The sequence below is a fragment of the Cheilinus undulatus genome, linkage group 7 (genome assembly GCF_018320785.1).
Source record: "Cheilinus undulatus linkage group 7, ASM1832078v1, whole genome shotgun sequence".
Lineage (NCBI taxonomy): Eukaryota > Metazoa > Chordata > Actinopteri > Labriformes > Labridae > Cheilinus > Cheilinus undulatus.
Genome location: NC_054871.1, coordinates 26171483 through 26183886, shown reverse-complemented (window position 1 = coordinate 26183886; position 12404 = coordinate 26171483). Strand labels below are relative to the sequence as shown.

General features: G+C 40.2%; 1 protein-coding gene across 1 annotated transcript in view; it reads left to right on the top strand.

Moving 5' to 3' along the window:
- Positions 1-12404, top strand: part of fbn2b (fibrillin 2b) — a 102117-nt gene that overhangs the window by 63146 nt on the left and 26567 nt on the right. The window contains exons 10-20 of the mRNA XM_041791265.1: positions 3093-3245; positions 4106-4351; positions 4441-4584; positions 6054-6173; positions 6328-6453; positions 6546-6668; positions 7329-7604; positions 7708-7761; positions 7844-7969; positions 9957-10082; positions 10323-10442. Of these exons, the coding sequence (XP_041647199.1) occupies positions 3093-3245; positions 4106-4351; positions 4441-4584; positions 6054-6173; positions 6328-6453; positions 6546-6668; positions 7329-7604; positions 7708-7761; positions 7844-7969; positions 9957-10082; positions 10323-10442 (1614 nt within the window). The remainder of the gene's footprint in view (positions 1-3092; positions 3246-4105; positions 4352-4440; positions 4585-6053; positions 6174-6327; positions 6454-6545; positions 6669-7328; positions 7605-7707; positions 7762-7843; positions 7970-9956; positions 10083-10322; positions 10443-12404) is intronic.

Here is a 12404-nt window from a genome sequence, read left to right as displayed (position 1 = left end):
TCACTTGTATCTATGCGGATGCTAGCTTAGTGAGCTCAATATTTTACTTAATTAAAGGAAAAATAACTAAGCAAACATTGACACACTCTAAAGGAATCCTGTCGTTATACAGCAGATGTAGACCTGGAAATTGCACCTTCAAAAAGATGAGTCAGCGGTATTTCTCAGACGTTGTTGTATTGTTGACAAAGCTCATATCAGAAGTCCTGCCCTCCTTAATTTTGATTGGTCATTGAGGGAGCAGTTGTTTGGATGAGTGAGATGAGTAAGCTTAACTATTTTCAACTGACAGCTCTGTGAGCGCATAATGAGGAATGCGTGCAGTTAGCTTGCTAAATGGTTTACTTTTGTTTATCAAATTAATTTACGAGTCAGCTAAACAAATAATATATCATTTTTAAAACCACAGGCCTAAAATCCTGGTCAAATGGTCTTTTGAAACTATAATGAAACCTCCCATTACTAGTATGTGGTGTAGCTTCAGTTAAAGGCCGCTGCTTTCTTGTCAGAGCTTTCCCCAGGACTTCACCGGACATAAACATGTAGAGCTAAGCTGTTAGCATAGTGTAGAAATAGCATAAGACGGTTTCTTTTTTACCAAAAAAGTAAGAATAAATTTGTATGTAGGCTGTTGAGGGTTAAACTCACGTATAACTACTTAACGGAGAAGAAAAGTTACCACATTAGGTGCTATATGAGTCTAAAAGGGGAATGAAAGCTAGTGGAGCTGGCTGCTAACTTAAGCTACGCTCAGCTCATCATACTGGGCTCACATCATTCCCACTGACACAATGACCCTGGTATGAATTTGACAGTTTTGACTCTAAGCTTTTTCTCTTCTGTAGACTTGTCGGTAAATGCATTTTAAATGGAAGCTTAGTGGTATAGGGAAATAGACACCTGGGAGCACGTCCATGTTGGTTTTATATTGAAAATGGTGCTTATTGACACAGTCCCTCACCAGGAAGTCTGATACAGGAGATTGGTGGTTACAGATAACACTGTAGCTAACAAATTACCTCTTTGAAACAAATTCCGCTTAAAAAACAGCACCTTTTTCTGGGGATTTAGGTTCGCAGTTTGCTCCATTTGTGACAGATACAGTCCTAAACTGCCCTGGAAGCCCTCCACAGGTGTGCTATGGTTGTTAAATCTGCATGCAGTCTCATCACCTCACGAACTGCAGAAAAAAATCACCTATATCCCTTTTTTTGAATTCATTACAATAACTCAGTTAATTAATTTAAGTAAGACAACAGTGACTGTTAGACACAAACCAGGGCCTGGAATCACAGATGTCGTAGACACTGCATGTTTCCTCTCTGATGTTACTCACACTTTGATTAAACTTCCCACACCGTCTGATCTGTCTTGTCTTTTTTGTGGTTAGATCTCAGAGTAATAAAAGAGTGAGTAGTGTTTAATGGGCTGATGTCTTTCTCATTCGCCTTCATGTTTAAGAAGCAGGATGTACAGTTTTGATGTGTGGATCAAGGCGTAGAGGTTTGTGTTTTCTGAGGTACACAGTACTGGATTGTGGTGAAGTAGGCCGGTGGGAGCTGTGGGGGGTTGTGGGGGATGCCTAACAGGATTCACTGCGTAATGCGCTGTCACACAGTGGAAGCTCTAACAAAAAATAAGACCTGTCCAGTGAGTCAGTCTGTAAAAACACCTCACCAAATGAAAGCATATGTCCGTGAAGTGGAGCAACACTAGCAACAAACCACGGTCTGGATCCAATTTAAGTCCTCATCATCCTCATCAGCAAACCCTGACCCCCTCCCTCTACACCTCCAACTGCCCTGCAGCTCTGTCAGACTTATGGGATGTTTTCTGGTTTATGTTTTTATGTATGCATTAACATTTATACTGCAGTGTATTTGCTGTATTTTAGTTTGTATCTACACATTTTCTGTGTAAATTTTTCTAGATATTCTTTGACTTTTTATGTATTTGCCTGTTAATGTGTAAGTACTGTACTTTCTGTGCTCCCAGACACAGCGCAGCCCCTCATGTTCTATCTAATTGGCAAGAATTGCTCCACATGGAACTGATTAATTCCAGACTGCTGGCTCATTAGCGAGTTAATCGACTTGTGCTCCTCCCTCCCCCTTTCATTCTGCCTTTCCTTTTTCTCCCCTTTTTTCCCCACTAATGCACTCACTATTCTTTTCACATATAGTGTTCACTTCCCAAAATGATACACGTGCTTGCTTTCCCCTCTCGTGGTATTTTCCTAAAATACCCAGAAACCCCCTGTCTTCTCCTCCATTTACTCCTCACACACTCTTTGAACCACAGCCCCCTCTCTCTCTGCCCCACTGACCCTGACCTGGAAAACTGTAACAAATAAGACCCCCTTTTGGAGGCCCTTCAGATTCCTGCAGTTTGTCGAGACCCCAGGCAACCTTTCCCACTGCCTGCCCATAAAGAGGCTTCCTCCCCTGCCAGGCCAGCCCAGTGACTTAAAGTAATGCTACTTTAAGAGCAGTGATTACCTGTAACCTTTTCCCACATATAATGACGTGTTAGTGGTTAAAAAGGTACTTAATTTGTTACCTGAAGCCCTAATTCAAACACTGACTCAGCAACTGGCTGAATGCAGTGTTTAGCTGCCCTTTCTGGTGAAAAGTATGACTTGGTTGTGCCTTTATTTCTCTGTTGCACCTACACCTCATGGAAACACCCTAGAGCACCAGTTCTCAACTGTTATTCCTTGGAGCTGATAAACTCTCATCAGAATAGACCTAAATAAACTCAGTCATCAGCTCATTATTTCAGCAAATATGTGCAAATCTAGCTTTGGAAACCTCAGAGCAGACAGAGCCTCATAACTCTCCATGAGATTGGTGGCAATCTCCAGGTTAGGAACCAACATGGAAGAGTAAACTATTATTTACAACAGAAGCTGATTTACAGTAGAGATATATGGTGGTAGCATCTGGTGTTCAATTGTAGATTTTCCATGTATTTCCGAAAGGGTTGCAATAATATGTAAAATATTTTCTTAAATGATAAGATCTGTGTCTGTAAATAGGTTTTCCTGCCTTGTGATTGGTCTTGACTGTTTAATTTGTCTATTTTTTGTTCAGATCAGCGCGTGGGCACCTGTTTTTCTGCTCTGGCTAACGGCCGCTGTGCTGCAGAGCTGACCGGTCAGTTCACCAAGATGCAGTGCTGCTGTGATACAGGACGCTGCTGGGCTTTGGGACAAATCCCTGAGATGTGCCCTGTCAGGGGATCTGGTGAGTACACACAACGAAACAAAGGTAACATGCAAGGTTTCAGTTGTTGACTAAAGCACATGGTTCTAACATCATGTACCCTTTGTCATCCCTAATAAAGCACTGGATTTAGTTTTAACTCAGGACAGAACATTCATTACCTTCCTCCTCTGCTGACACAAAACTGGCAGCCCCTGAGATAGTTTGTCTATGACTTGGCATGAGCTCATGCAGTAAATAAAGCCACACATGCATGAATGTTTCACAAGTGCCAAATGAGCCAACCCAGTCATAATAAAGCACACAGGATTTAAGCCATTAGAGAGAGCTTTGTGTGTGTGCGACAGAGAGGGAAGAGCATCCACGCTGACTGATAAGCATGATGTCATAAGTGCAAGCTAAACAGAGAAAGATGGAAGAGATTTGTGCCGAGATAATGACCCATCATCTCCTCTGTCAAGCAGGAATTTAGAGCACTCTTCCTCTGCGTGAGACCTTGTGATCCATAGCTGATCTGTTACTGATCTTCTTTTGCTGGCACCGCCAAAATAAGATGTGTGCTTTTGATTTATTGTTATTGTCATATGAAGTGAAAGCATACATATATGCAGTGCTGTAGTAAACCCAAAAAGTCACATAATAGACACTGAGACATTTGTTTTTTTCCAACATAAGTGAAAGAGACACAAGACATGATGTCACTAGATACAGGAGTGTTGCTAGTATATAATTTTTTTTGGTCAAGGCAATACTCAGTTGGATGATCATCTACATGTCTAATTTTAAAAAGCAACAGGTGCCCTTTCAGTCTGGATGATTTTGATGATCAACTTTAACTGCATCCACTGACTTGTTCCTTGTGAACTCTGTGTCTCTTTCAGACGAGTTCAGGCGGTTGTGTATTTTGGGAGTTCCCCAACGTCTGCCTCATGGATACCCCAACGGACATTTCCCTAACACCAATGGCAATGGGTTCAACTATGGATTCAAGTTCCCCAGTGTGCCTAATGGTAATGGAAACGGAGGCATTGGTAACGGAGGTGGTGGAGGAGGCTTTGGAGGAAACGGTGGGGGCTTTGGGGGTAACGGAGGAGGCTTAGGAGGTAATGGAGGAGGCCTTCTGATAGGTGGGTATCCTTTACACTTTAATATGTAGTAATTGAGTCGCATTATAGTCTTGATTAGGTGTATTTAAATGCTTTCCTGCTGTTTTTAGGAACTGTGTCTGTGAACGAAACCATTGATGTGTGCAAACATTTCACCAACCTGTGTCTGAATGGACGTTGTATCCCAACACCCACAAGCTACCGCTGCGAGTGCAACATGGGTTACAGACAGGATGTTCGTGGGGAATGTATTGGTAAGAAGTATGCACACACTATTAAAATAGTATCAGTAGTAATAATTTGCACAGCACCTTTAAAAACAGACATTTACAAAGCACTCAGGAAGATATCAGAATATTCATCAACAGTCAGGCAAACAGAGAGGAGTCTACAAGATATTGTGAAAGACTAGAATAAGTGCAAATAATAGGAATCAAACTAGTTTACTTCATCCCAGTATGACCCCTGAAAATGTCCCAAACACCCCAATTCTCTCTGTTTTTGTAGATCCATTCAAGCAGCATCTGTGCAGCAATTTTCATAAATCTAGCTAAAACTGCCTTTTAGCAGTGTTATGCCAAATCACAAAAGGTGACGATAGCATCAAATTTATCACGTCCATGTCTGAAATAAATTTTGACCTTGTGTTTCCTCAAACCTCGAGGTGTTTAGCAATTTTTATGCCAATAGGAACAAACCAAATTCCCTGAAAATGGGCCGAAGGGAGAAAAAAATGCCTAAGATTATAACAGGGCTCCAGCAAACACTCAGTGCTTGGGCCCTAAAAATACAGCAGGCAGATTCTGAAAGGCAGAAAGCCCTCCAGTATCATTCAAAAGCACTACCCTGATAAGCCAGCCATTGAAAAAAATGCCCACTGTAAAAAGCATGAATTGAGAAATTATATAAAAACATTCAAAATTATATGAAAACAAACTTTCTTAATTTGATGAGTTATTGTAGTCAAACTGGCATTTAAAGGGTTAAAATCACCCAAATATTCAACATTATATTCACATTTGGTAGTTTTAGACAGGACTCAAGTTGGTTAAAAGAATTAATAAAAAAAAAGAAATGGGGAAAAACTTTATTTAATAGCAACACAGCCAAAATTACCACAAATAAAAGTGGAAAAAGTCACCCTTTCAGATGAACATGTCCAGAGAGCTACTGGAAGATTAATAAAAAGTCAGCAGTTCAATTTGGAAAAGTAATCAAAATGATGATTAAAAGAAGAAACAACATCACATCACATAAAACAGAATGAAATAAAGATCAAATTAGATTAATTATGATGAATAATTAAGTAAATACATATTAAAGCAATAGAGAAAAATTAGAGGAAAATGTTAGAAGGATTAGAAATGGATGAAGGATTATAAGCAGAAAAATGAACAAAGTTAAAGATAAATTGAAAATGCATTTAAGAGAGTGAAGTGGTAGTAAAAAACTTGTTTTTTAACAAGTGACTGATGTTCTTGCGTCATACTAAATTCTTAAGTTGGTTCTTCATAACCACAGACAGGAAGATGTAGGCAGATACATTGAAAGAAGAATTGAAGTCCCATTGTTAATTTCATGCACTGCACTGCCATCTTCTGTCCATAGAAGGAAGTGGATGTTGCAGGAAAATGCTATATAAATTTAAAAAACCTGCTTTTTCCAGCCTATTATTGTGCCAGGTATGATGGTTCATGTTTTTATGTGATTTTTCTCTCTCCAGATGTGGATGAATGCGTGAGTAAACCATGTACCAACGGAGACTGTGTCAACACACCTGGATCCTACCACTGTAAATGTCACGAGGGCTACCAAGGAACTCTGTCCAAACAAGCTTGTATTGGTATGTTTCTGCTTAAGCCGTCAAAGTTTGATCCTCCTCGAAATGTTTCTTTGGTATAATTTTTCTACATGTGCCATTAAAACACACACATAACCCACTTTAATTAAATGAAGTATCTTCTCTCCCCTTTCTCTCCCTGCTCTCCTCTCTTTAGACATTGATGAGTGTATAATGAATGGAGTGATGTGTCGCAATGGTCGCTGTGTAAACACAGAGGGAAGCTTTCAGTGCGTCTGCAACGCTGGCTTTGAAATAACTACTGATGGGAAGAACTGTGTCGGTAAGGAGCCAAAACAGAAACAAGTCGATCTGCACTTGAACTCACACTTTTACAAACGTGGCCTGATTTATTTTGTATCCCCCCCTTTCCAGATCATGACGAGTGCGCCACCACCAACATGTGCCTCAATGGCATGTGCATCAATGAGGATGGCAGCTTTAAGTGTATCTGCAAACCTGGCTTTTCTTTAGCACCCAATGGACGCTACTGCACCGGTATGAATGATTTGTAAAGTATGAACAGAGGCATCATGTCTTGGGTCAAACAAGGGCCTTCAGAACAGTTATGACTGATGTGGTGTTTAAAGAATCCTGCAGATCTCTTCCTGACCTGGTTTTTGAACAGTTTTGTCTAAGAACCTGGATTAATTGAAACATCTCTGTGTTTCTACTTCACACAATCCAAAAGTAGACCAAGGGAGAGATGAATTTTGTCTGTTTGGAAGTTTTAAGAGCAGCTGACCTTCCATTTCAATCACACCATAACACAGACAACACAGGTGCATAACCCAAATACTTGTTTCAGTCCAAATAATGCTTTGGACTTTGAAAAGGAAATGATTTCATGGTTTACTCTCTGGAGCTGTCTGTGCAGGAATTCTCCTTTAAATTCACTAATTAACATGCACCATCTGCACACATGGACCTTAGCTCATAGCCTGTAGCCATGTGTACATTGTGTTCCCTCATCACCAGAAGAAAGAAGCTTTAGGTCAATTTAAAGAGGAAATGGTTTAATGATTTGAATATTTTCTGAAGTCAACTGTGGAGGAATTCTCCTTGTAAAAGTTCTAATTATAACACAATCTGTAATCACATAAACCTTAGTTTAAATTCCATATTTGATGTTTACATTGTGTTCCCTCTCTCCTGCAGACATAGATGAGTGTGTCACGCCTGGCATCTGTATGAACGGCCGCTGCATCAACTCTGAAGGCTCATTCCGTTGCGAGTGCCCTCCAGGCCTGGCTATTGATGTAGACGGGAGAGTGTGTGTGGACACACACATGAGAACCACCTGCTACGGTGCCATAAAAATGGGCACATGCTCTCGTCCTTTCCCCGGTGCCGTGACCAAGTCTGAGTGCTGCTGTGCAAATCCTGAACACGGCTTTGGAGAGCCATGCCAACCCTGCCCTTCCAGAAACTCTGGTAAAAAAAAAAATGTCCTGCCTTTAAATATTTTTTAACTTTTGGAAACCCCCGGGTCATGAAATTATTAAAAACTCTGTTTATTCTTATGTGTGTTTTTAAGCTGAGTTCCAGGCCGTCTGCAGCAGTGGTATTGGCATTACCACTGATGGCAGAGGTGAGATTGTTCTTCATGAGTGTTTATGTAACGTCTAGAAAAACATTTAAGCTTTACATTCATAATTCTTGCCTTCTCATAGACATCAATGAGTGTGCTCTGGACCCGGATATATGTCAAAACGGTATCTGTGAAAACCTGAGAGGAAGCTACCGCTGCATGTGTAACATCGGTTACGAGTCTGACACCAGTGGAAAGAACTGTGTTGGTGAGTTGAATTGACAACAGTCTGAAACAGTAGGAAGATGAGTTAGCATGGTTCTTTCAATCAGTGAAACTTTGATGTGACAGTAGTTAAACATTTGATTTATTTTATCAGCCCAATGATGGGATACAACATCCAACAAATGTTGTGATTTGATATCAATTCAACATCAGGATTTGAGCTTAATTTATCATCTTGGTTGAGGTGAGCCAAATATCAGGACATCAGCTCAATGTAGGGATTTGATGTCCACCCAACATCATTATCTAGTATCAGCTGAACAGCCACAGTTGATGTCAACTTAACTTTGAGATTTAATATTAGACCAGCGTTTAAATTCAAAAGTTAGAAAAACATCTGGATTTGACATTGATCGATTGTTGTTGTTGTTGACATCAGCCCATTGTTGGCATTTGATCTCAGTCCTACATTGGTATTCATCACCAGCCCATGGTAATTTTATGCTTTGTTACTTTTGCATCTTTCAACACCATGGAAAGTGCCTCAGCAGAGGAAAATCATGTTTCTGAAGATCAACCAAACTGTATTTGACAAATGTAATCATATGATGACAGTAGACTCAAAACATTAGGACTGCATTGGTGTAATAGAACATATTTATTCTATTAAGTTGGTTGTCACCAGCGTTTGACTGAAGTAGGTCACACAGTATCAGTGCTACTGTAGGCCTGTTGCACAGCTTGTGTTTGCTAGTTTTAAGAATTTTAATTTTTATGGCTCTCTACATCTGCCTCTCCACTGCGGCAGATTGGAAGTGGGCATTTGCAGTGTGTGTAAAGCCATATATTCTTTGCCCAGTACTTTCTGATGGAAGTTGTACTTCTCCTGGAGTTCTTTGGTAAATGTTGACTTGTTTTCATCATGACAGCCAGGGTAGCTGATGGTTCACAGCAGGTCCTGCCATTATGATAATCTGAGTTAGCTAAGCAATGGATGCATGCCAAGGTTGATTTACTGACGAATCACCTCTGAAATAATGATGGTTTTGGTGTTTGATACAATAGCAACAAGCTTGGCAACAACACTGCTTGACATACAGACAAGTTAGAGTTGCTGGGGTAATGCATTGTTTTGGTATTTAAGTTGGTTAAAACTAGAAAATTGCCCATGAGAAACTTGGACATATAAGTGTTGATAAATATTTGTTGGGATTCAGGATATGAGCTTGGAAAAGGAAGGTCCAAACAAGTGATTTGGTCGCCTTTTCTTAGTCTGACATCAGGATCTGACCATAGCTCGATGTTGAGATTCGACTCCACCTAAATATTGGGATCTGCAATCATGACAACATCTGGCAGGTTGGGTTAGGGTAAGACACTGGTGGTGATGAGGGATGCGGGATCACAGAAGAAGTAGACTTCAGAGAAGCTGGACCAGGAACCAATAAGGTGGCTTGGAGAAGGAGACAGAGGTATGTAGGATGAGATAATAAGAAGACCTGGGAAGATCTGGACTAGATGCTAATGAACTGGAATGGAGGTGGCTGGGGTGGAGGAGGGTTGCAGAGTCCACACTGAAACAACAGGCTGACTGTGAAAGAGAGAATGACAGAATATTCAAAATATGTCAGGTGCATGATGATTGGTCAAATGAGATTGAAGCAGAATCTAATTAGCTTAGTACCTAAGAGATCAGCTGATCAACAGAGCAGAAAGAGAGAAGGAATGTAAAAAGGGAGAGATACTGTATGAATGAATGGTTACTAATCTATGAGTAGAAACAGTCCTTCAGCTTAAACTTTCGCTGAGCTCCATTCAGACATAAGGATCTGATCTCTGCCCAGTATTAGGAATTTATGTCAGCCTAGCATCGACTCTAAGGTCATTTCCTCATTGGAGTTGTTATGCTGTAGCCTCAGAGGTTATGAAGAGTACTGCTAGAATGAAATATGTGTTTTTAATCTTTACTTGCTTAAACCTTACATTTTATATCTTTAATTCCTTCTTTTCCTCCCCCCCCTCTCCTGCAGATATTAATGAGTGTCTGGTGAACCGTCTGCTTTGTGACAACGGCCTGTGCAGAAACACTCCTGGGTCTTTCACCTGCTCCTGTCCTAAGGGATTTGTGTTCAAACCCGAATCAGAGACCTGCGAGGGTATGCACACACACTCTCTCTGAAACACTAACACAATCCTCTGTGCGTGCTGCTGGAGATCCACATGCATTTTGCAGTCTTTTCTGGCAATCAAGGTCATTATGCAGTGACATTATTACCAGATGTGTTGCATTAGTTTCCAGTAAACATGTGGCTCTTGGGAAGCTCCAAATAAAGATGGTGATCCATTTGAATCATCCCTCTCAGCCCTGACCTAAGGTGCATTTGCATATGTTTCAGATATCAACGAATGTGAATCCAGCCCATGCATCAATGGAGCGTGTCGTAATGTGGCCGGGTCCTTCAACTGCGAGTGTGCGCACGGCAGCAAGCTGGACTCCACCAACACCATCTGTGTTGGTAAGGCATCACTCCCCTAAAATGCCTGATGCAAATTACAGAAGCAGAGGGGGTCCTAGACACAGCTTGTAAGAGATAATGGCTACACATACACACAAGTGTCAGTGGGTAAGAGTTGCTGAAAGCCTTATTGTGTAATTACTCAATTCAAATTTTGTGCATTACCTTTGTAAAAAAGCACTTTCACAGTTCAGGGGTCCATGGGGCCATCCAGAGACAGTATGTGCCTCAGATGTTGGGCAAAATAATCAACCGATAATTTATGATAAAAAATTCTTGCATGCATAGCCTTGTTCACATAGAGATCGTTTTATTTCATTGACATTTGCTGTAGATTTGAAATGGCATTTGGTATGTAAAGCTCTCTGCAGAAGTTTAATAGTTTTGGGAAATCATTCCAGTAAGGTTACATGCTAACTCAGTATATAGATGTTATTGTACCTGGAAGGGAGAATGAGTCAACAGATAAATACTTACACATGAAGCCTGAACATGAGCTCTGTCAGAGCTCCACAAATTCCTCACTTTTGATTCATTTTTGTTTTACATTTTAAAGCCAAAACTCAGCAGGGGAAGAAAGGGAACGCAAACTGTGGTTTATGTTTGGGTGGCCTTGTGGTTTTGGAGGGAGAGTGCCTGTGTTATGACTGTACACTCTTACAGTTCATAAGGAGTGAAATTGGGTAAGATTGAATAAATGATTCATGATTTGTTCAGTTCCATGTGAGGTCAAAGACAAGTTTATGGCGAGAGTGGTTGACAGTGATCACTTATGTGCCATGCAGAAAGGTTTCTGTCTGACATTTGACATTTTTATAACTAGTGGAGATGTGGGTAGATGTTTGGTAAGTTTAGCTATTTCTTTCTTGGGCTCTACAAGTACAGCTGAATGGCAAGTTTAATGTTTGCTGCTGGAAAAGCTGCACTCAGTTTTTGCTGAGCTCAAAATTAGGGCTGTCAGTGTGTTGATCTGAGCGCAATTAAGGTCTGAAATTAATGGATTAATTTGATCAAATTGCAGTAATTTCATGCTGTTTTGTCCCTGTAGGCCTCGCTGTGGTTAAGCCAAAGTAGCATTTTAATTCTTCCAACTTGATGGAAAAATAAAGACACAGCTGCTCTTTGATTGTTTCATTTAACTATAAAAAACTCACAGTAATGCTAGTGGACAAGTCAGGCATTATAAGCAGTGTAAAACAGTGTTTATGCAGGTATACCAACTGATTTCTCAGCCTCTATACAGACAGCAACCCCACCCCCACCCCACCCCCCTCAGGATGGCAAAGGTAACCAAAAGTACTCTTTTCTTTTTTCTCTGCTTTTATATCTGTCAATACTAAGCTCTTTTTAACTGTAAACTTTCCCTGGGCATGAAATATATATGTATATATAAAAAAAATAGGCTAAAATAACAAGGAATGATGCTACAGCCCTAACTAGAGGCGAGTGTCTCCATTACAACCTGGACACAACCTTGAACTTTAATTCTGGGTCTTCTGTAGTTAGGTTAACTTATATTTAGATCAAGCAGAAGTTCATTGTTGTCTTTAAAAACAAAAGTAACTTTTTATCGCAACAGGCAGTAAAGTATTCTGGGCTGAATATAGTATAAAATACAATGTCAAAGCATATCAAAGAACAGGTGACTGAGAAAATGTCTTAGCTTAATTTTAACCTTAATCTAGCATATTTACACAGAGAGCAACTAGCTCATGGATAGTGTAAATGCTGTCATATTAACCATGGATAAGTGGGCTTCAGTGAGTCATTTTGTACATGCAATCCTGCATATATAGTGTATGCAGTGAATAACAGTGTTAAACACTGTAGTTCTTAGAGTAAACCCTCTAAAGCAGTTTCCTTTTTCTAAGCCATAGTGTCAGACCACACCCATGTAGCAGAGCAGCACTAATATATATAATTATCTGATTACCAAATCAAGTCACTGAAAAGAATTGTTTC